The sequence below is a fragment of the Oryza brachyantha genome, chromosome 2 (genome assembly GCF_000231095.2).
Source record: "Oryza brachyantha chromosome 2, ObraRS2, whole genome shotgun sequence".
NCBI classification, from domain to species: Eukaryota; Viridiplantae; Streptophyta; class Magnoliopsida; order Poales; family Poaceae; genus Oryza; species Oryza brachyantha.
In genome coordinates this window covers 178,586-203,449 of record NC_023164.2, presented here as the reverse complement: position 1 = coordinate 203,449, position 24,864 = coordinate 178,586, and the positions used below count along the sequence as shown (strand labels likewise).

At 39.4% G+C, this 24,864-nt stretch overlaps 2 protein-coding genes and 1 pseudogene across 2 annotated transcripts; 1 reads left to right on the top strand and 2 right to left on the bottom strand.

The window, feature by feature from the left end:
* The first annotated feature begins 888 nt into the window (after positions 1-888).
* Positions 889-4,022, top strand: LOC102721711 (trihelix transcription factor GTL1-like). Its single transcript, XM_040521177.1, has 2 exons — positions 889-2,011; positions 2,558-4,022. Exons 1-2 carry the CDS (start codon positions 1,335-1,337, stop codon positions 3,930-3,932), a joined length of 2,052 nt encoding a protein of 683 aa, XP_040377111.1. The 5' UTR covers positions 889-1,334; the 3' UTR covers positions 3,933-4,022.
* An 11,093-nt stretch (positions 4,023-15,115) lies between these two features.
* On the bottom strand, positions 15,116-16,662 carry LOC102700770 (annotated as a pseudogene).
* Positions 16,663-17,030: 368 nt separating this feature from the next.
* On the bottom strand, positions 17,031-24,567 carry LOC102721428 (MADS-box transcription factor 50-like). The gene is made up of 7 exons (XM_040520997.1): positions 24,108-24,567; positions 19,276-19,357; positions 18,894-18,955; positions 18,676-18,775; positions 18,266-18,307; positions 17,800-17,841; positions 17,031-17,561 (listed from the first exon to the last, which is right to left on the bottom strand). The coding sequence occupies exons 1-7, from the start codon at positions 24,365-24,367 to the stop codon at positions 17,466-17,468; spliced, it is 684 nt and encodes a 227-aa protein (XP_040376931.1). The 5' UTR covers positions 24,368-24,567; the 3' UTR covers positions 17,031-17,465.
* Positions 24,568-24,864: the final 297 nt, after the last annotated feature.

Below are 24,864 nucleotides of genomic sequence, written 5' to 3'. Positions count from 1 at the left end.
GCATTTTTGCATATCTGTTTGAACATAACCACCTTGATTTGGAATGGTAGTGACATTAGCAATCTTCGGTCTGGACAAAATAAAAAAAGTTTAGATAATGGATAAGATGACATTTTCTAACAAAACAAACATTTACAAGTTGGCCATCAGATTAAGATCATAGAAAATACCTACAATTACTCCTCAACAAAGAATACTAGGCACATGGTTAGGGTAATTAGGGGTAAACTGAAAAAATAAACAAAGTGTAGAGAGTGGGATATGTAACCATGTACGTATGATCATATATTTTATATTTTGGTGCATAATGTAAATAGTAAATGTGCTTATATATTATAACGGAGAGAATAATTGTTGGAGTAGCATATTTAAAAAATAAAAGATAAAGTGATATATATTTCCTTCATCCCAAATAATTTTACGTGACAATACGTGAATATCTTCAATTTTTTGTAGTTTATAGTTATTTATTCTCTCCATTACTTTAAAAAGAAGTACCGATGGTAGAGAATTTGACACCACCTTACCAACAACTACTCTCACGTATAATGTGACAAAGATCCATATGTGTACTATCCATCACCAATTCTCCGCTTTATGTACAAAGAAAATAATAATATTTTAAGACAATATATACATCAATTAATATATAATATTAAAAAATATAGTAATACTGGGATAATGATTATTTCCTTTAACTAAAATCATGTTGCAACGTATATACAATATGTTAGTAGATCAAAGATAAACTCGTTTTGAGATAAAAAAAAAAGAGTAAAAAGATAGTACTCGATCCAGCTACGTCTAAATTTATTAACATAGATAATAAAAACATTTCTCGGAGATAATATTATTTTGGGATAGGAACTAACCCAGAGGTGGGTGAAAAAGAGTCGCCCTAAAACCCGGACAGGAGTGTAAAAGCAAAAGTCCCGAAAGAGCAAGAGTCCATTGAAGCCGGGACAAGGAGCAGAAGGAGAAGCATAAAGAATACCCTATACAAATATGGATATCATCAGGGACCCCTTTCGAAAATGGGCAGCAGATAAAGCTGAGCACCGCACAACCTTGCAAAATGGAAACCCAAACCTTCTTGCCTTCTTCCTCCCTTCCCCCATTGCAGTCGCAGAGCGCAGCGCAGTGTTCATCCCCTTCCTTCGTCTGCTTCCACCCCTGCATTTTCTCCCCCCGCCCCCCTCATCCGTCAGCTCAATGGAATGGAGCCTTGCTATACACTACTAGCTTAATTACCCCACGCCCCCGACATGTAATTTTCACCAAGAAAGTCTCCTTCATAGTAACACTAGAGTAGAGCCAGCCAGCCCCTCGCCGCCATGCAGTCCGGCTACGGCGGCGTCTCCGAGTTCCAGCAGTACATGCTGGACCCCGGCGCCTTTGCCATCTCCGCGCCGCCGCAGCCTGCTCAGCCGCCCGCGCCCGGGGGACAGGACCTCGCCGCGCCCTTCCGGTACCAGCCGCTGCACCACCACGCCCTGCCGCACCACCACCACCACCCGCCGCCTCAGATGCCGCCGCACTTCGCGCACTTCGCCGGTGCCGGGCCCGCTGGGGGCATACCCTTCACGCAGCAGCTGCTCCACCAGGCCGCCGCCGCCGGCCACCACCACCACCTCCAGCTCTTCCACGAGCAGCACCACCACAAGCACCAGCCGCCGCCGCCGGCCAGGTGGGCCCCGCACCACCATCTCGGGCTCGACGTCGAGGCGGCCGTCCCCGAGAGCTCCGGGGCCGGCGCCGGGAGCGCGGCCTCCGGCGCCGCCGCCCCTCCTGGCGTCCCGCCGTTCCTGGCCGCCGCCATGAGCTTCAAGCTGGGGGTCGACGGCGGCGGCGGCAGCGGCGCCACCGGCGGCACGGAGGGCGGCGCCGGCAGCGGCATGATGCTTCACGGAGGAGGCGGCGGCGGGGGCGGGGGCGACGACGAAGCGGCCACCGAGAGCCGGCTCCGGCGGTGGCCCGGCGACGAGGAGGCGTCCATCAAAGAACCGACCTGGTACGCAATTGGGTTGAGAAATTGGCGTGAGTAGTCGTAATCCAGCCATCCATGGCGCCATGGGGGAGCTGAGCTCCGAATGGAAAAGGAGGAGATCTTTTTGGTATGGTTTGCTTTGGATGCTCGCGAGAGGGGAGCAGAGAAGAGGACGAGCAATAATAGTGGCATGATTGAGAAAGGCGGCATCAGCATGGCTGAAGGCTGATGCTGATGGAGAGATGTCGCCTCCTCCTCCTCTCCTCTCCTCTCCTCTTCTTCTCCATCACACACACACACACACAGATTCACACCAAACCAAAGCTACCACCTTTTTCCGCTTGATGATTACCTCACTCACCCTGCCAAAAGAAAAGAAAAGCAACCTCCTTTCCTTCGCCACCTTGCCCTTAATTTCTTCTTCCTCCTCCCCGCGATTTTGTTCTTAATTCTTCTTTTCGCAGCGATTCTGTTCTTGCAAATCAATTTATTCCTGTCTATATTAAGACAGATTTGGTTGGTGGTGACGTTTTGTTTTGTTTTGTTGGATTGGATTTGCTGTGCGTGCAGGCGGCCACTGGACATCGACTACATACACGGCGCCAGCAGCAGCAAGAGGGCGGCGAGCAAGGACAAGGCGGCCACGCCGGAGTCGCCTGCGCCGCCGCCTCCCGCGAATTACTTCAAGACTAAGGGCGACGACAATGCTGCGGCCGCATCCGCATCCGCCGGCGCCGTCAACTACAAGCTCTTCAGCGAGCTGGAGGCCATCTACAAGCCTGGGAGCGGCGGCGCCCAAACTGGATCTGGCTCCGGGCTCACCGGAGACGACAATGCCATGCTCGCGCCGCCCATGGCCGACCTCCCTGACGCGGGGGCCGCCGACCCGCCGCAGCTGAACACGTCGGAGACGTCGGCCGAGGAGGACGCGCCCGCCGTGGTGCAGCCGCAGCCGTCGGGGGCGGACGCGACGGCGCGGCGCAAGCGCAAGCGGCGGCGGCAGGAGCAGCTGAGCGCGTCGGCCTCCTTCTTCGAGCGGCTGGTGCAGCGGCTGATGGAGCACCAGGAGAGCCTCCACCGCCAGTTCCTCGACACCATGGAGCGCCGGGAGCGGGAGCGCGCCGCCCGCGACGAGGCGTGGCGCCGCCAGGAGGCCGACAAGTTCGCGCGTGAGGCCGCCGCGCGCGCGCAGGACCGCGCCAGCGCAGCCGCGCGCGAGTCCGCCATCATCGCCTACCTCGAGAAGATCTCCGGCGAGACCATCACGCTCCCGCCCCCCGCCGCCAACCCCGTTCCTCCCGTCGACGACATGAGCCAGGACGGCGCGGGCAAGGAGCTGGTGGCGTACGACGTGGAGGCCGCGGAGCGGGGCGCGCTGCACCTGAGCTCGTCGAGGTGGCCGAAGCACGAGGTGGAGGCGCTGATCCGGGTGCGCACGGGGCTGGAGGATAGGTTCCAGGAGCCAGGGCTGAAGGGCCCGCTTTGGGAGGAGGTGAGCGCGCGCATGACGGCGGCGGGCTACCGGCGAAGCTCGAAGCGGTGCAAGGAGAAGTGGGAGAACATCAACAAGTACTTCCGCAAGGCGAAGGAGAGCGGCAAGAAGCGGCCTGCGCACGCCAAGACGTGCCCCTACTTCGACGAGCTCGACCGCCTCTACTCCCGGTCCGGCGGCGGGGGCGGCAATAATGCCGGCGCGGGCGAGGACGCCAAGGCCAGCTCGGAGCTGCTCGACGCGGTGGTGAAGTACCCCGACGTGCGGTGCGCGCCGCCGGGGTTCCCGTTCGACGGGGAACAGAACGAGGCGTGCGAGGGTGGTGGGAAGGAAGCGGGGAAGGAGGAAGAGGCACGCGATGATGGCGACGGCGAGGAGAGGGCAGGAGGGAGAGCGACCACCGATCAGGACGAGGAGGAGGAGGAGGACGACCAAGTGGAGGACGACCGTTAATTGCTCTTCCTACCATCATCATCGTCATCATCATTATATAGTTTATAATGTATTAGCCATGCAATTAAGCTGCTGCTGCTGCTTAGCTCTCTCTCTCTCGATCGATCGTCTCGGCTCAATCACAAACATCATCTTCTTCCTCCTTTTGTTTCTTTCTTTCTTCGGTTGGTCTTGGTTAGCTATCCATTCCTTACATGTTAATTAGTATTAGTACTACACTTCTACTACCACTGCTCCTTATCGTTTATATATGAATATGATGATCATCTACAAGAGGTTATTTATTGTTCAGCTCCAATATGGATTCTGTTCACATCTCATCGCTCACTCTATATTTATGTGGAGTATTTTGCCCAACTACTACTAGTCCCAAATCTTTCCATTTTTACTTATATTTATATGCCAAAATTTAAATTTCTTAGCATTAGATTTAGAGTTAATTTTAGAGACATTTTACCGAAATTTATTTTCTAGTATTAACTTCTAGATCGCTAAAAATACGCATATAAAATTTATATTTATAAAAATTTTTGTTTGCAAATACGTTAGCACCTAGCTGTGAGTGTCTGTGAGGCCATCCAATAGTCAAATTGCTCAAGATGTGTCGGTAGATGCATGTTTTTGCCTTAGCCATTTACACACCTTTCAGTTTCTCCTTTTTTTTATGTAGAGAAAATCTCTACTAGTCGTCGTCTTTGACTGTCTGCCTATGCCTATGTGGTCCTCGTGATACAATTATTATCATGTTATGTTTGTTCATTATCATAATAATTGACGATCAGCGTATCTTTTTCTTTGGGTTATGCTTATAAATCTAATTTTCAATTTTCAATTTTAAATTTAGTTTCACCGAAGTTTATTTTTCAGCTTTGACTTATGAACACATATATAAAAATTTTATTCGTAAATTATTTTTCATTTATAAATATGTTGTTTAGTTTTTTTTACTACCCTAAGGATGACCCTAACTATCAGCTGGGTTTCACTGTTTCGGCGTAAACATCATCATAATTAATGATCTACGGAAATTGTTTCAACTGCATTGATTCAAATATCCTTAAACATAAGATTCAAAGTGGGCTTTCATTGACAAAAATGAATTACAACTTAATAGTACTCTTCTAGACAGAAGGAGGAATAAAGGTCCGTGTAAGTTTGCAAGACAAGATTCAGAAGGGCATCAATGAAGTTTCAGTCATTTTTCGCAGGATAAACAAATTAGATGATCGCCATCTAGTACTACTGCTACCCCATCTCAAAATATAACGACGTGTCCACGTCTCAAAGCATAAGCATTCACAGTATTACCTTTTTATTTGGTTTATGCTTATATAACAAAAATTTAAATTTTTAGGCTTAGATTAAGAGAGGATTTTGGGTTATTTTAGCATACTTAATTTTTCATCATTACTTTTAGATTGCTAAAAACACGGTATAAAAATTTTATTTATAAATTATTTTATATTTACATATATATATATATATATATATATATATATATATATATATATATATATATATATATATATATGACTTTTTCTCTGAACAAACAAAACGATCATCCCTTGTTTAGCTGAGATTAAGATTGATAAAAAAACACTATAATGTTGTTTAGTGCACTAGAACTGAATGAACGCAAGAGGATACATGAAGATAAATAAGAAGTGGTTAATGAGAAAAAAATACTGATACTTAAAAGTAGTTATATTTTAGTATAATATGTAAGTAGAAATAATTAAGGGAGTACTTTTTATTGTATACTACTCCTACAGTAGGCACGTGTGGAGACTGTGGTAACGATGTCAGTAAAGTCAGACACGTCACTCTGAAAATCCTCCTACGTGAATGAAAATATGCAGAAGAAGAGAAGAGAGGACGGATGAGCTCACGGACCGGTATCGGAATGGGCATTTGGCCGTTACAGCCGCTGCTAGCCTGGTTATAATCATACAAACCGTCAAAACAACGGTAAAGAGTTTTTTAAAAAAATTGTGCCAGTGAAGTCCAAGAAAAATATAAATAGAAAACCATAAAAACCAACGATTATTGTGAGATTTTGATAGAAAATCGTGCCCGGTTAAGTCCGAGGGAACATAAATAAAAATGTTAAAAAAGTTATAGAAAAATAAGAAATAGCTACTGTGCTATATTTGATGCATGAATGACATATTAGTCGGTAAATATAACATTTTGGCATGACATTTTCTAAAAGTTTAAAATAATTATAACTAACACTTTATAATTAAAACATTTTTTTCGAAGGAGGTACAACTATTTTCTATGTAAATTTTGGCATATATAAGGTATCCAGAGATACCAAATTTTACATAAAAAATAGTGGTATATCCTAATACCTTCTCAAGGATGCTAAATTGCTCTTATAATTAAGCAATCAATCTCCAATACAATTGATATTTAAAATTCGTACATGTATTTAATACATATCAAATATCAAATAGTAGAAATGCTGTATTGTTCAACATATGCTAGCAACTAGTTATTGTGTGTTTTCACAAAAATCACGATTATCAATATTGCGAAAATCAACACAATTATCATCGCAGATAACGATTATCGCAATTGCCAAAGAAGTTGTGCTAATAGTACAATATCACACGATTTGACCAACCAAAACTCAGCGATATGATTCAATTTTTCTGAATTTAAATTTGTGTGGTTTGTCCGCAATTATCATGATTATTGACGATAATCGTCTCACCATTGGCCCATGGTTTTGGTAGCCAAAAAGATAAGTAAAACCCGCTTATAGATAGATAGAAATATATCGGTAAATTGGAACATATCCATACAATTAGGGACGACATATACTGCTTTATAACGGAAAAAGGGAGACCATTTTTTTTTCGTTGGACGGTGGTTGCATTTTTAAGCAGTATAGAAGTAACGATGTTGCCTTGGCACCCTATAAAATAGTGCAGCAAAAATATTTATGTTTTGAAACATTAAATTTTGAAATGGTAAAAAAAAAAGGAGCAATCCCCCAAGGCGCACCTGTACGGTGGAGGCATTGTTTTCTCCATGTGGAGTGCAATCATTGTGCAGTTTACAACTTAAGAGCTCTTTTGAATAGTATGATTGAGAAAATAGAAAAATAAAAAGAACACCAGATTTTAACAAAAAAATAGAAGTGTAAAGTGGAGATCATAAAATATTTGAAAATACATGAATGATTGTTTGATTATACCACAGCACATGAATTTAAGGAGAGAGGAAATTTCTCATGAGGTTGGACCTCACGTTAATTTCTCCCAAAATCTAAATGGAGAGAAACATTTTATATAGATTTCATAGGATTCAATTAGATCCCTTCCTTGTCATGCAGAGAAAAACAATTGTATAGAATTATAATCTAAGTGGGTTTTCTTCGGATCGAAGGAGGCCTAGCATGCAAAATTACGAATTATACAGGAGGTATTTATACAACATTTACCAAAATATGAGTGCTGGTAGTTGTGAGCTGCAGGATTTGTTACTAGTAATTTAATTAATAGAACAGTCAGCTGCAGTACAGTGTATTTTAGTGGGACGATTCCTTTTTGGGAACTTGTGAGTGATCGGAGTAGCTAAAATCTTGTGAGCAATATTAATATTACTAGTATACGTGCGAGCATGTGTAGAGCTATAAAAAAAATAAGGGTCAGGTGATGGGCCATGCTGATGCTGTCTGTCTGTAATCACACAGTCCAAGTCTGTTAAATATTATATAAATTAAAATTAATTAATTCAGCACTCCGTATCAATCTACACATATCATAATGTTAATTGACATGCACATCTCGATGCAATGTGATTAAGGGATTTGTGCCACAGCACAGGTACGTTCAGGAGAGGTCAGCACAGCGTTATAATCTGCTGCAAAGGCATATAATTGAAGCACCAGGTCAGGTTGAAATTGCTCGAAAAAATATATTTGTTTATTTCAATTTTGTAGTTAATAACTTGTTAATTATTCTCTACTCTAAATCTCTCTGTCTTCTGTGTTCAGGGAGAAGTTCTCAGCCGCATGAAACGTATAGATTTTCATCACTGGACGACCCAGTGCAGGCTCAATATCATTGAGGTATGGTTTTTCATTTCCTTTATATTTTTAAGCGTGTGTTTTATATCAAAATGCAAGCATTTTATTCTAGAAAATATTTGCATTTAGGATTGAGACGGGACAAAGAAAATTTAAAAAATGATAATTCTTATCCAAAAGCAAGTTTTAAACGTGTTTGAAGATAAATGCATTACATATTACTAAGAGAAGAAAGATATAAGGAAAAATGAGCTAATTTTATAATTAATCTGTTACTACGTACTCCCTGTCCTAGAAAGAATGTATTTTTATATTGTTTATGTTCAATGTTTAATTGTTTGTTTTATTTAAAAAAGTTGTATGATTAATGTTTTTATTACTATTATATGATAAGACATGAATAAAATATGAATAATGCTTTATGTGTGACTATTTTATTTAATTTTTTAATTCATAAATACTAGTTAACTCGTATAAATTTATAGATAATTGTTGACTATTGTATTAAAAGTTGGGGGTAAGACCATTCACGACGTAGACCATTTAGATGAGGAGCTTCAACATGCCACCTAGCCAAAAGGTAACGAGGACCTTTCATCCCTCAATGCATGTGGCTTGAAATGGATCCCACCTAAAATATGTAAGCCAATCCTTTCCTCTTTGTATTCCAGCCCATAAAGTCCTACCATATTGTTAAATATGCACTGAAGTCCCTTAAATCATAAATGAATTAACATGGCCCACATGCCAAATATAAAAGAGCAACCATAGGAGAGCTCGTTCTACCCTCTTGGCGAGCAATGGTGGAGCGCGATCAGGCGACGGTGACGGAGGGAGGCCGGACGACACTGGAGCGAGTGGGCAGCAGCGGATCAAGGGTGGGTGGTGCCAGAGCGAGCGAGCGGTGCCAGAGGGAGGCCAGGCAACGCAGGAGCGATGATAAGCAGCACTAGATCAAGCCCTAGTATGCTCCCTTCTCTCTTCTCTTCGTCACCGTTGGGGGACTGCAGCCGTCTCAATCTGATTAGGAACACGTGCCCTCTGTCGGACGCGATACAGTTACAGAGGGCACAGTTAACGATGGTGCGGACAGTTTGAGCCACTTCACAATGTGGTGCACCGTGAATGGCCTAAGAGTGGGAGGAAGTAGGGAAGGTCCATGACGTCAGCAAGAGGACGAGTGTGGGTCCCAATGTTAGACATGTGAGGACACGAGGAAAGTGCATGTAGCCTAGTGGTTACAATGACCTGAGTAGCACCCAAGGTCCTGGGTTCAAATTTCCATAGAAGCATGAATTTTAGATTGGGTATTTGAGGGGCTAGATCCCCTATTTGAGCTAAGTTCACAGAGTTTCTGAAATAAAAAAATACTACATATATCCGAGTGGATATAGAGGCCGAGTAAAATAACCTTTTCTAAAAAAAATGTGAGGACACGAGAGGAGCGTGATCACTCTCTCTCTTCTCTAATGAGTCAGTTCGTCCTGCTCTCTTTTCTTTTTCTTTCTCCCTCTTTCCTTTCCTGAGTCACCTCTCCGCCCCTGTGACAGTGGGAAAGAATTATTGAAGAGAAGCACACATCCTCCTCCATTTTTGGCTCTTCTGCCTGAGCAATTGCCTCTCCATTTCACGCACATGGAAAAAATATTTTTACCATAAGATATAAAATATTATTTGTTTTTATGATATCTATTTAATAGTATAAACGATATAATTAACGACTATAAAGTTAAAAGTTCACTTTACAAAGATACAATAATAGATTCCTGTATAGAAACTTTTTGCAAAATTATGTATAATTAGAAAAACGTGCGCGTAAAAATGGGAGCAAAAATGAGAAAAAAAATAAGATGGGAAGAATACAACTGTGGTACTACATTAGATTAAGCTAGTATTATATCTATTATATATTTGGGACACGGCCTTTCAGGATCATATTTCTAAGTCAAGAAAACTTCTCTCTTCTTGCTTAATTTACCCCATCTCAATTTATGGTCGGGCTTATGGTATGTTATCCTACTCGCTTCTTAAATAGTTATATAAAGATTAATCGGTAATTAAGTATACGTGTTCCTGTCCTATCCATCTCAGATGAACGACCACTGCATATATATAGAGAGAGATGGAGAGAGGAGAGTGGCAATAAGTGCAAACGAGGGACGCATGCATCGAAGAAATGAATAATTAATGTGTAGTGATTAAATGAATATATATACATACACATGTTGGGCCGGGGTCACGCACAAATTGCCAAAATATTAATGGCGACATACATCATATCATATCGATGCATGCAAACATACATACAAACCGGCCGAGATTTAAACATGCATATATGGATATATGGTCCATGAGAACACGAGCTTGAGAGAGAGAGAGAGAGCATGGAAAATGGATGGATCGATGCATGCGTGCATCGCATACGTGCATGTAGGAGCTGGCTTGCCTACCTATTAGGCTGGTCTATCCGGGAGTTTTAGATCTTTGAGAAATAACTTTTAATAATCTGAAAAAGCATCTCACCTAACTTTTCCAATTTCTGAATTCTTAGTTTATTTTTTAGAGATTCTCAGAAACTGTATACTGTTTAGAACAACTTCTGACGGAAGCATCTTTTAAAAAAAAGTTATAGTTAGAAAAAACTCCTATAAACATACCCTCTGTATATCGATGTCGATATACACACACACAAAAGAGCAGAATGGTTGCGCTTGCGCCGGCCGCCCAAAGACGACGTACGCTGCTGCTACCAACAGTACGTACGCGGTACCATTGCATGCAGGCGACGATCGAACCTCGATGTACTCATGCATGGGCACTGCATCGATCCAACTTGTACAACAAAACACGTTAATTAGTAATGTAACAAAATTATTTTCGGTAAACCTTAATTCATACTTAATTTGTTTTGAGCAGCTAGCCCAAGTGTACATGTGGCGAAAATGGACAAAAAGAAACACCTAATTAAACTGTGTTCTAAATTCGTAATTGAATGGGTGTAAGAATGAACTAAGCTGCCAATTCAAGAAGGCATGCATATATGCTCCTGTATAATACAATTAGAGTTTTTATTATATAGGACCAATTGAACGTACAGTCGGGTCGGAGGACTAATAATTGGTTTGTTTGTGGGTCGGACGACATGGACAATTTAGGAGGTCAAAGGCGGACCATGCATTATGACTTGTCTAAAATTGCAAAATGAGAAACCATTATTTCAACTCCAAGTTGTGCCCTGCTAAATGGATGGATAATTTGAAGTGATAATAATATATCTGGTAAGAATTAATGTAATGTTCTTAAATTAAATATTATTTCCTCCGTCAAAAAAATATTTTTTATGCACTTCACATGTACTCCCTCCATGATTAAATATATGACTTATGTCATATAAAATATGAGAGGGAGTACCAATGTAAAAGCTACCAGACTAAAATCTCATCCACTTGATTAAATTCCATTACAATTATCACCCACATTTCATCCGGTTCCAATATATTTGTTCCATACTTTCACAAACTTCAATGTAATATAAGTTAAACTTATTTTAAAACAAACAAGCGAAGATAAACATAACCTTATTTTAAGATAAGTAAGTATTTGTAATTATAATTGACAAGCTAGACATGATTTGAATGATGGAGATATGGCATATCATCCTTTCGCTTTTGCATATGCTTAAAAACCAAAATTTGAATTTTTTTAACCTTAAAGTTAGAGCTGATTTTAGAGGTTTTTTCATCAAAGTTTGTTTTCCACCGTTGGCTCTTTGATCACTAAGAATACGTATATAAAAGTTTTATTTATAAAATATTTTTTCCTTTAGAAATACATAGTTAGACCTTTTTCATAAAAACCAAAAAATCAAAGATGCGTAGCTAGATACTAGATAGGTGGATGCACGGTGGTCCCGTTGATGCAAGGGAAATATTTTTTAAAGAAAATAAGTAGGGATGGAAAATGTGGAATAATGAGTGGGTGCAATTGATTGATGGAGTGGAGTATTTTGTTTTGTTTGGTTGCAATTGAATTGAATTGGAAGGGCAGGGTTGGTAGTAATGATAATGACACTGGCCGGCCGACATGTGGGCCCTCTCGTCCCCTTGGACGATTATAGATAGCTACTAGGGTCCCGGCCAGGCCCCCATTACGTTGCATTATTGTACGTACGCGGTGCCCCCATTCTGCTCCGTGCATCTCCATCCCTTAATTTATTTACCTTTTCTTTCTACTGTTACTGTTAGCACCTCCCTCTCTCTCGCTACTTTTCTTTTCTTATTTATTTATCTAATTAGCTACTACTCCGTCCATTTATTCTTAACATTTTCTAGTCTACCCTAAATCTCTCTCTATATATAAAATGATCAATTGATAAATTAATCTAGATAGGACGACAAAGTCACGAAACATTAAACGTAAAGAGTCCACCCGTTGGATTCAAACGTAGTACTACTTGGATTGAGATCGTCCGACTTAAAATTAGAAGGGCACCTATTTGCCCTCGATCTTTTTGCCTTATACTTAGAAGGTAAAATATACATTTTAAACTTAGACATGATGTTGATTTTGGAGGATTTTGTCGTGCTTTATTTTCATATATTTGTTTTATCACAAAAACTCATATAACAAAGATTTATGTATAAAATTATTATTTAATCGTTAATAACCACTTTCGCTTATGCTTCTAAACAGCCAAAGCATAAGGCTGATTGACATATAAGGCCAGTGATAATAACCTCACATTTCAAGCAGGTATGTCAGACGATTGACTATCGGTACTACTTCTCTATTTTAGTTCCGTAGGTAAGAGTGGTGGAAATATCATTTGGTTTTTTAAGAAAAAGTAAACAAAGAATTACTTGTAAATAAAACTTATATATATATGCTCTAAAAGCATATATATATATATATATTGATCTAAAAGTAAATACTAAAAAATATACTACGATAAAAAACCTCAAAGTTGACAAGAAATTTAAGTTTAAAAATTTAACTTTTAGCTTATAAGCAAAAACAAAAGCAAAAAAATGAGTCTATAGGTAAAATAGCTCCAAGAGTTTTGGTGTAATTTGTTTGTACTAATCAGAAAAAGGCGAATGCTAACTTGCGATAGATGATACTTTTGACAAGAACAACAAAAAGAACAAAGATATCATTACTATATCCCCTCAAGTATGACAAACCACGGTGACTCATTATAGATAGCCCCACCTTTGATTGGCCATAAAAGGCCCAATTATAGATGAAGTCGAAAGGCTTAACCCATCACAGGTAAAGCCTCTTACGGATCACCTCTTCGCTAATATAAATAAAGTGTAGGTCACCTCTTATGTGTCATAACCATGGCCAATCATGAATGACACGTTATATGTGGCAGATTTAATGGTATGACCCATCATATGTGATGCCACATTATTTTTCTGATGTGTCGTAAATAATATTTAGCATAGATAACACTATCTCTGGTAGGGTGATAGTTATTTCAGACCATTTATACCACCGATCTATTTTTAAAAGTAAAATGTTGAATTTTTCAAATGAACTATGATGGACACATGCCCTATATGACCGTTGTAGATCTTAACCAGATCTATAACTTTATAATTGATAATATTTTCATTTGAAATCGTTTATATCACCAAATATACATGGCAAAGTTGAGATATATTTTTTTAAAAATAAAATTTTGAATTTTTCAAATGATCTTGGATGTAGCAATGACCTATATCGAAGTTGTAAGCCTTGAAACGAATTGAATTTCCAGGATAATCGAAGGACAATAGTACAGTAGTATATTTGAAGCCCAATGAAAAGCAAAAAAGATGGGCAGTGCGTGATGGATCCATTATTGATACGTCATCGTCGGTCGTGCACCTGGCTGCAGTACTACTACTGCACGCTGCTGCAAGCCCTGGCAGTGGCAGCTTGCATTGCCGATAGGAATTAGCAGCTGAGAGGAATTGGGAAAAGTTCATATTAAAATCATTTACTTTTCAACTTTAATAAAAGTTCATTTCCACCATGAAGTGCTTATAATACAGATAGATTGGCACAACTGACAAAGTATAGATGGCCCACAAAAAAAACTGGATTAAAACAAAAAATTAATTTTAGCCAGCCATTGAACATGTCAATGCTGTCAGTTTTTTTTTTTTTTGTAAGAATCTTCTGGAACAATATGCACTGCAGTTGAGGAGTGGTAGCATGCAGAAATGCAGGGGGCATCGATCAAGGTCTGCAGGCCAAAATGGATTGACAACACATACTACGTGCTAGCAGGAGCATGTTTATGTTTTTATCGGGTTCTATTATTTGACAATACTGAAGGGAACAATGGCGGAATGGCCTATGCTGATACTGTCATTAAGCAGTGTTAGCAGGCACGGTGATACTGTTTAGCTTCACTAAAGTTGTAGCTGAGGCACTGGAGTTAAACAGACTTTGGGGGGTATTTACGCTATTCAACAAGGAAAAGCTACTACTAGTAGCTAGTAAACAATATTGTTGCAACAGGAAAAGTAATAATGCAGTGAACCCCATAGTACAGCTAGGAGGTCAGTAATTTACTCATGCATGACAAGCACTGCAGGTGTTTGAGTTTTTTAAAGGAGGAAAAATGGAGTACCTCATCATCTATCGTTAGTGTTACAACCATTTCTGGGATTGCAACCCCTGCAAGTCAAAAGGTTCAACATAGCCAATTACTACAAAGGTATCAAACTGTAGTTAGCAACAATAAATTAATCTCTCCTGCTAGTTAACAGTGCAAGTTCAAGCTAGCTTTTCTTGTTTAGCCGTCTGGCTCTCTGCCTCTATGGAGTTGGGCATTGCGCGTACCTTAATAGAACATGGGATTTCAGCTGACTTGACCGGCTGATTGTTGCCGACGTTGCTTGGGTTCGCCATTCGTTTGCTTGCCCAAAAGGAGTTTATTTCCTGACCAGACAGTTGTAAGCTTCTCCCTTGTTAACATCTGCTACTGTGGCCTTGGCCTTCAGGTCAGCACGCACAGTGCCAATCTGAATCAAAAGTTGGTCCGCTTTATCAAGATGGTACAAACCATATACTAGACAGAAAGCAAAAGAAATGGGCACAGTCCTGAACATCAAGTCGACACAGGATGCATTCCAAGAAAAGCAACAGGGAATCAAAACAAATATGTTCATTACAATACCAATTTGACTGATAGTATAAATAAGACAGGAGAAACAGTATATCCAGTTCCTTTGGTTATGAGAAAGATATATATCGCAGGCAAAGTAGCCAACACAAGTTTGGTCACTTATATACAATATCGTGAAGGAAGCGTATCTCTTTGTAAAGGTTGAGGCTGTTGGTGCCACCAAGCATCCTATAAACGACGGTCGCTCCTAGTCCTAGTCCTTGGCTTGGAGAGGAGAGGTAATAATGTCTCCTCCGATCTGCAAGGAGGAGACCGCTTGAGCTGCAATGAAGCCTGGGCATGTATTTCCCTGGTAGCACGGCGCCTGCAGCTGCACTTCACCCCAAGATGATGGCAATGGCTGGCCAATCCCCCAATCAGTACACCTCCCTTTCCCTTTGGGAGCAAAGACATGATCGGCGCCATCAGGAGGATACTCCATACCTTGCGCACCGAGAGCGAAATCGAAACCAGCAGAGTCAGAGTGGTTGCATCTAATGAAATGGCGGCAGGGTTCATCATCGGAGTCGTCACCGATGAGAACATGAAGAGCGACGGCTTCAGCTATGGCGGCACCTTCCTCATCCAGCCTTTGCTGCTCTTCCTTCTTCTTCTTCTTCTTCTTCTTGTGCTTCTTCTTTTCCAGCTGAGAGATGATGGCGGCGGAGTTGGCGAGCGCTTTCTCCAGGCGGCGTCTCTTCTTCTCAGCCTGCTTCTGGCGATCCACTTCATCTTTCTTCTTTCCTTTGTTGAAGATGACTTTGGGCTTTTCCATCATTGATGGCCCGGCCGGAGAGTGGAGTGTAGGTAAGCTACACTACACCCAGTCAGGTCTGAAAGAGTATCTGAGCTTGCGGAAGATGCAGTCCCAAAAGGAGACGACGGGGGAGAGCAGGAGGGAGCGCTTGCTATTCCTTCATCCAGGAGCAGGAGCAGGAGCAGGAGCAGAGTGGGTGGTATGCTTGTGCTCAGCCGCCTCAGCTCCTGACCCATCTTACTCACGGAATACCACAGCCGCCGAGCAGCTCATATATATATATATATATATATATATATATCCTGGACTGCATGCATCCACACAATTAACGTACATAATAATATATCTGAATTAAATTGTTAGGTGGATTTAGAGAGACGAAAAATCAAAGGCCATGGTATGTATGCGCAGCTAGCTGCAGGATGATTGTTACGAGTGGAGTATTCATCAAACAATAATAATAATAATAGAGGTGCAATTGAGGGAGCAATATACTGGAGTAGTATACAGTTAGGAGAAGAGATTCAGATCCCTCTAACTCTAAAGGCTAAGGCTATGGCTAAGGAAGAGGAGGATCCATTCCAAGCGAATTTGCTCTTGATCCGAGAGAGATAGAGAGAAGGATGATAACGAACCTGCAGCAGCAGGGCGGAGGATGAAGCAATCGAATTGAAGATGGAATTGGCCGGGGAGGTAGCGATCCCCCCTTCTTCCTCCTCTCCAATTTGGGACGGGACGAGATAGATGAGATGTGGGGATTTTCCTTCCTCCTCCTCCGACTGCTGGGAGTCGACGGGGTACGCGTGGGCCACGACCCTGCATGGGCCTTCATTGGCCCAAATCTAACTACACTATATATTGGGCTGCCCCGCATATTGCATGCTTGCTGCTACTTCGCCTTTTCACTTTACTTTAGCCACCTAAATACGCGTGTTTTGCTCTCAACAAGTATGAATTATACGCATGCTGGGAACTTGCAATTTAGAGAAATAAACAGAACCAATATACTGGACTGTTTTAAAATATTTAATTATATACATAAAGTAGTTGGTAAGATAATATATAATATATTTGGTGGATGACAGTGCCATGCCATTAATTACATTCTTTTAGTACAATAATATAGATTTGATGCTGATTATGAATTTTCCCTATCTTTATTTTTTCACAAGGTTCATAAATGATTCGTCTGTTTACTCACAAGAATATATTTGCATAGGCAAATTAAGAACCAAAACAACTAGCGTACACACACACACATTTCTGTCTTTCGGTCGATCATATATATATATCGATCGACAATTAATCAACATGCATATATGCAGTACATAGAATAGTTATCTCGATCTACTGCGCATGTTAATTAATACTAGCTAGTCGATCGATCTCAAAACATGCATGGCGACTTTGAGTAACTACTAGAGCGAGCGAGCTAGCTAGCTGTTGCATTTTATTATATATGTTATTATCGTCGGCCCGGACTAATTAATTAACGTACGCGTTAACTAACTATATATAAGTATAAGTATATACTGTATATGACATGAAGATTGATTGATGAATTGGTAGAGGTAGCTAGGTGCTTGTTCCAGGCCGTCCGATCATCAGCTCTGTCTCCACGTCCATATTATGCCGATCGTCATCACCAGCAGTTGCCGCCGCCTTGCAGTACTGCATGCATGATTCATATATCGATCGATCGTCAACGACCCATCCATCCATGCATTGCATTGTGTGTGTGTGTATATATATATATATATATATACACGCACACCATTTCATAAAACATAATATATATCATATCACTCGATCACTGATCGATCCACTTAACAAAATCTCAAAAACGAATTAAAACCATCAAATTAATTAATCTCGAAACTAGCTAGCAATATATCTATCTATGTGTTACCTGGTCACGAAGTACCATATTCTCCTTCAACAGGTTCACCTCCTGCATATGCAAGTATATGATCGCCAAACAATTAAACATTGTATTGTGCGGCATTTCTAGACCTTTTACATATATTATTTCTATATATACGCATTATGCATATATAATTACAGTGTCATTAATTAATTTTGGACAATATTAATTTGAACTCCGAGACTCAAATATTTAATTATCAGTACGTGTGTATATATATATATATATATATATATATATATATATATATATATATATTAACCTTTCGATTTATAACTGCCGGTGGTATTCGGTTACTAATATTACAATTACTAGCTACTAGCTACCTAGCTAGCTAGGCGGAGATAATCAGATAACAAACCTTCCTTTTCATAATTCAATACTTATGTCTTCCAAAAAGAATAATTCAATACTTAGCTACAGGCACATACAAATCCAGGAATACTCATACCTTCTCCCTCAACTCCAAAATCTGATCCATCAGCATCTTTTGCTGCTCTCAATTGTTCATATATACAAATAGCAAAATGAAAATAGCTCAGAGATCCATGTACTTCAATCAAATGTACACACAATCCAAAAGCATAATATAAATATATACTACTTCCGTCCTAAAATATAAGTGTTTCTACACTATTTAGCATATGCTAAGGGATATTAAAAATATTTTCTTTTAGTCACTTGAATTTTTAATTTATTAGATTTCCTTTCTAAACATCTGATTGGCTCTGAAATTATTGGAATGATTGAAATAATCAGAGTTGGTGCATAAATAATTATATTGTGAGACAAATTTTGAATAATAGAAATACTTATAATTTGAGACGGAGGGAATATGCATGTGTCCAACATATATATTACCTTCCTTTGCCTGATGTTGCACAAGCTCTTCTGGAGCTGCATTTCAAGCTCTTTTAGCTCCTGCACTGAACACGACCCCAGACACTCCCCCAGCAGCTTACTGCATGCATGTGTGTTCATGTAAACACAAATATATATATAAGCATTCCCAAGAATGCTAGCTTGATAAAAAAAAATCTAATCAGACAAACAATTAATCATCTGTGTATAGTCGTCACCTCTTGTAGGCCTCAATTGCTTCTATCTTCTTTCCCAAGGTTGTTGCCTCTGATCTCCATTTCTGTGAGAAAAATATAAAACATACATATATAGCCAAACACAACTTATTAATTCGAAGTGATGATATATGCCATGGTGTATGACTATATATGTATTAGTATTACACATATATGTGCACGCATTAAGCCATTGACGTAATCAGTCGTGCGTGCATTTCGTGCTAGCTGCCAGGATGCATATTGCATTTAATTACGGCTGTAAATATATCGAACAATCTGACGTTTCATGATTATCAAAGTTCATCATAGCGGTATATCCTAATTAATATGCATACGTGATATTTCTAGTACTTAAATAGCTAGGTCAAATCAAAATTTCAACCTGGACGCATGATTCATCCTCTTTTTCAGGTGTAGATGTGCTTTTTGTTTGGTTCAGGTAGCGATTGATCGTCCTCTGCAAGCTGATATGTAATTGAAAACTATCAGTCAGCTTTGGTGAACAATATCATGATATATATGGGCGCATGCATGCAAGGTAAGATAATAGACGCATTCACAATCTCTTAATCTTAACAAATGAAAATATGAATCAACATCTCTAATAGAATGATGAAGACGTTAACTACAAATTGGATGGTAAGCAAACAGCGTAATTCTAAACAAATGTTGATCATTTTGCAAAATGCATCACAAATGTATTTTTTTTAGGAAAAGCATCGCAAATGGCTTAGTACCAAAATCCCAACTATGCGTGATCTCATATGTTCTTGGGCAGCATATATAATGCATATAATGCACCGAGCATTTAGAGGAAATTAGTTGATCTGATTATATATTTAAGTCGGTTAAGAAAAAAAAATGTTGAAATGATTTATGCAACCACATGATATATATCGTTGTATATTTGTTCGTGTTTGCCTTCACAGGTACTGTACATAACTATGTAAGATCCTTAGTTCAAATTGTTCAATTACAAAAAATGTTAATCAGTGGAAGAGTAAATTAATAACTGAATTTTAAATGGATTCTTAAACAAGGAGGAGAAAGTTGAGTACATATCTGATTATAAAAAAATCTCATTCGTCAATTAGTAAATCTTTTTAGGTTTTATTCACTGGTGGAGCGACCGCGGGCATCTTCCGAGGCTTAATTACTTGGTCAACCACCAAAGGAAAAAAAAGGATATATTGTTGGTTGATTTATCGGTTAGCCGATATTTAGGAAAGGATATAACCATCGTAATCCTATCCGTAATCTATCTCTAACTCTAAAATTCGTAACCCTCATGGGTCGTAACTGCGATCGGTGGTTACGGGTCAGAATCGGATTAGGAAAAGTCCCCGAGGCCCACCGGTGCTATATAAAAGAAGAGGAGCCCACGGGGACGCTCATGTCGCTTACAGGTTTATTTAGTTTTCCGCATTTGAATTAATCGGTGATCTTGTATTGATTAGGGTTTCAATTCGTAATCTATTGTTTATGATTGAATTGAATTATCTAACATATATACGGTGATAGCTAGGCTTATGCCCAGGCTCCACAAAATACTATATATCTATTGTTGTTGTTGATAAAAATGGTGAAACGATAAATCACAAATGTTATCATTATGATCGACTAGTGGCTCCAAACAAGAACAAGAGGCTCAGCCACTAGCTAGTATTATGTACGTAGTATTGTTGATAAGAATGGTAAGATATGATTACTCATAATGTTGGAGCTATAATCAACTGGGATGAGGAAAAAAAAATATGAATAGTCATGTGTATTTCTTTTTAGGTATGGTGTGAGTTTAATTAGGTCACATCCATGCTAATCGATGAACTATTGACTTCCATATATGTTGCTTAATTTTTCATGTTCTGTATCTTAATCCTGCGTGCTAACCAGTAAAATACACCTGATGAAGGTTTATTCAGTGATAAGTCAATGAAAGTTACCCTTGTATTTTGGATGCTTCATTACGGATCAAAATTTCAGCAAATATTCGGTCCGTGTACATATGTTTTGTTTGGTTGAACTGATCAGCTATCATCTGCATTGCATGTTAACATGCATGCTAGTATGTGAATGTATTAAAATGAACTCTAGTTTTTCCCAAAAATCGATGCAATCATGCAAATTAGTAAGGACTTAATCCAAAAATATGTGGAATATTACTTCAGTGCAATACTATATCTAGTCCATAAAAACATCTCTATGAACTTACCAGATATATACTGAATGTTGACACAAAAGGGTAAAAAACAAACATGATGCAGAGTTGCAAACAAATTAAACTACTACCACCACTACCAGTACACTAAAAATAACTTAATTGATAATGTTGTTTGCTCAATAACAAAGAACCTAAGTCATCTTACTGAAGATTTGATCAAAAAGGCACTAGGTACGTATTTTACATAGTTGTTCATTATATCTATATAATGTCAGCATTCAGCCATATTAATTCAATCTTGATTGGTATTTAGATCTCTAGCTCTCGAGAAAAAAACTGTTAATAAGTTTACTTGCATGGTTTGATATATTTAAAATTGCCAGGATTGGTTATATACAAATTAAATGAACTATCATGCATATCTACTTCTAAAAACGCTTCCATGTCCATTCTAATAAGTATATATCTTATTAATGCGAGAATATACATAAAGAGAAGTACTAATCGCCAGCTTAAGACATGTCCAACAAAATTAAGCCAAAGGTTAAGAAAGAGGAAGCGTTCAGTATAACCAAATCATACTATTAAGGATATAATACAAATTAATGATGTCATCCTACACATGTATTCTGGACTAACTGGTGAATTTCTGAGGAATATCGTGCAGAGACTCAAATGTATAAGCTGCCTATAGTTAGTCGATCCTAAGGAACAAGAAAATAGTCATGTCATGTTCCAGCAGGCATCTTCACTGTATTTTATGTACCATATATGCTATTGCCATCAAAAGTTTGTTGTTTACTTTTTATGCTGTAAAATATAAACATTTTTATTTTCATCAATCAAATCTTGTTGCACAATATAAAGATTTACTATTTTTCTGTGCCACTAAGCACTGCATGGGTGGGCCCAATTCAGCATGTCCACGTAGGATGTGTTCGATTCAGTTCAACGGCCGAAGATATTTTTGGCACACAAAACGAGAAACATAATTATTATATGTTTAATTAAGTATTAATTATGAAACGTTTAAAAAATTATATTTAATTTATTAGAGTAATTTTATGTAGATTTTTTAAATAAAATATATTGTTTATTAGTTATGAAAATGTAAATGAAAATTTCATGGACACGATTAACTAGAGTGACATGTCATCTAAAAAATTTGAAATTAGGATAAAACACCCCTCTCTCAATGCATAGTTTCATCTATTGTTGTTTTCTAGGTTACATGCAAGACACAAGTTATCTAGTTAACAGAGCATAGAAGATTTCATCTACATAAAACTCATTTTATATCTCTCTTCATTAATACTTTGCCACATCATAAAAAATGTCTACATGGCACCCTATTTATTGCCCATGAAACTCCCATTAAGATTGGCCTAAGGTGCATCTTTTATCTTTTAACACGGGCCATATTTAAAACCGTCTCGCCTGAACAAAGATGCATCTTTTATCGGTGTCTCTCACCTTCATTTTATTTCATATTTATTGATAAGTACCAAAGTTCCTTAATATTAATATTTGCTAATTAAGCAATATACCTAAAAATATTTGCATTTACAGCACATTTGTTGGGGATGTTAAAACAATATGCCAGTAATACGGGAGCTAGGTATCATTTTATAGTTACGGCCAAGAGTCTACAAATACGCACCATATACTCCCTCCGCCCCCCCCCCCAAAAAAAAGATTCCTTAAATCCCAAATTACCAATTCTATTTATTAGGGAGGATAATTAAAAGACCAAAACACTTATCAACACAGAAGTAGTACGTATTGATCGGTAGATAGATAAAGGGTGATAGAGGAATAAACATTTATCAATATATGAACCGATGGTAGTATAAGTGTGTAAAAGTTGAGATTTATTTTGCAGGATGGATAGATGAAGCAAATTAAGGTGATGATGATGCAGTGCTACAAAAATCGCACAGCAGGAATAATGAAGCGGGTCACTCATTAATTTCCCTACTGCACAAAATATACACTATTAAAGGCCAGTGTTTATATGTACGCCAAGCCATAGCGCAAACTGTAAGTCACGTGTCTATCTATATGTATCCAATGGATATGTTGGTGTGCATCATGGTATAGCACTTACTGTGTTCATGTGAAATTAAGTCAGGATCATACTCCAGTACATAACATTTGTAGTTAACTCACTGGATCAGCTAACTAATTAATTAGCATGCTGCCAGTGAATGATCGACGATTGAGTTAGGAATGGATCGATTAATTAGTTGATGGTAATTTCTCCACTTCATTTATAGTTTGCATATACGTTCATATATAGGTACTATATATATTCACTCTCCTAGATCAAACTAGAAATACCTACGTATTATTCTTACGCCCCTCATTAATTAATAGTAATCTGTTTTTAGAAGAACTTAATATATATATTTATATACTGTTCTAGCCTTAATTTTTTTCTATAGAAGACCTCAAGAAAACACTTCTATCCAGCCAGCCGGCCATTCTCTACACATGTGTACGCTATGAACACATGTACGGATAAATTAAGGACGGGGAGATATACATTGAGTATTCTGCTGTGCTATATATACTTGTACTCCTATATATGACAAGAGAAAATGAAAATAATAACAAACAGTAGATATATTTCATGCTGGCATGTACTGGCTAGTTAATCTCAGTACCCATTCCATGTACGGACGGACGATTAAACATGTAAATTATTAAAGCATTTTTCCATCCTCAAGTAGGTATCATGAGGTACCACTATTTTCTATGTAAAATTTAGTATCTTTTAGTATCATACTAAGGTACCAAGAAATACTAAATTTTATATAGAAAACAGTGATACTTTCTCAAAGATAATAAAATTACTAAAATTAGTATAGCGCAGACAGTATAGTAGATCGAACAGCAAGTTAAGCAAATAACATTGAGATATGCCTAGCTACCGGCTATAATCAGCTGATTGATGTAATTAATTAATATTGTATTAAAAAGAAGCTAATTAAGAGAAATCCCCAAATAAGTAAGTAACTAGCATATATATATATATATGTATGTGGACGTACTCGCCGGAGGCGGAAGCGAACTCGTAGAGGCGGCCGCGCGGGGAGAAGACGATGAGGGCCACCTCGGCGTCGCAGAGCACCGACAGCTCGAAAGCCTTCTTCAGCAGCCCGCTCCTCCGCTTCGAGAACGTCACCTGCCGGCTCGTCGCGTCCTCGATCCGCCGCATCTCTCGCCGCCCGCGCCGCCCGCCCGCCGCCGTCTTCTGCTGCTGCAGACCCCCTCCTCCCCCTCCTCCCCCGGCCATGGCAGCTGCCGCCATGCGCAAAGATATATATGGATCTAGCTGCTGCTGCTGCTGCTGTTAGAGATCGAAGTAGATGCGATTTGTGGAGGAGGAGGAGGAGGAGATTAATTAACGGAATGGGATGAGCGTGAAGAATGGGGGATTTTGTTACTTAGAAAGGAAAGGCTCGGACGATGGATCGGGACCACAAATGGCAACACACACTCCTCCCATGCCCTTTCCCATTCATGCCCTTTTTTTCATTTTTATTTTTTTACCACATTTGGTTACCAAATCGCCTGTAAAACCGCAGGATTTTAGCCCCCCCACACACAACCACCACGGATTTGTAGCTTTCTCTAACAACGAGATATGCGTTATCTTATTTTTTATGTCCACTTGAAACAATAAAAATATATTCTCTTCATGTCCTTTTCTTCCGTCTAGTTCAAATGGATCTTAGTTGGCATGGTCAATTGGATATAACTTTCAAGTGGTTCTTTGATGTGTTAAATGGTCTGAAAATACCTTTA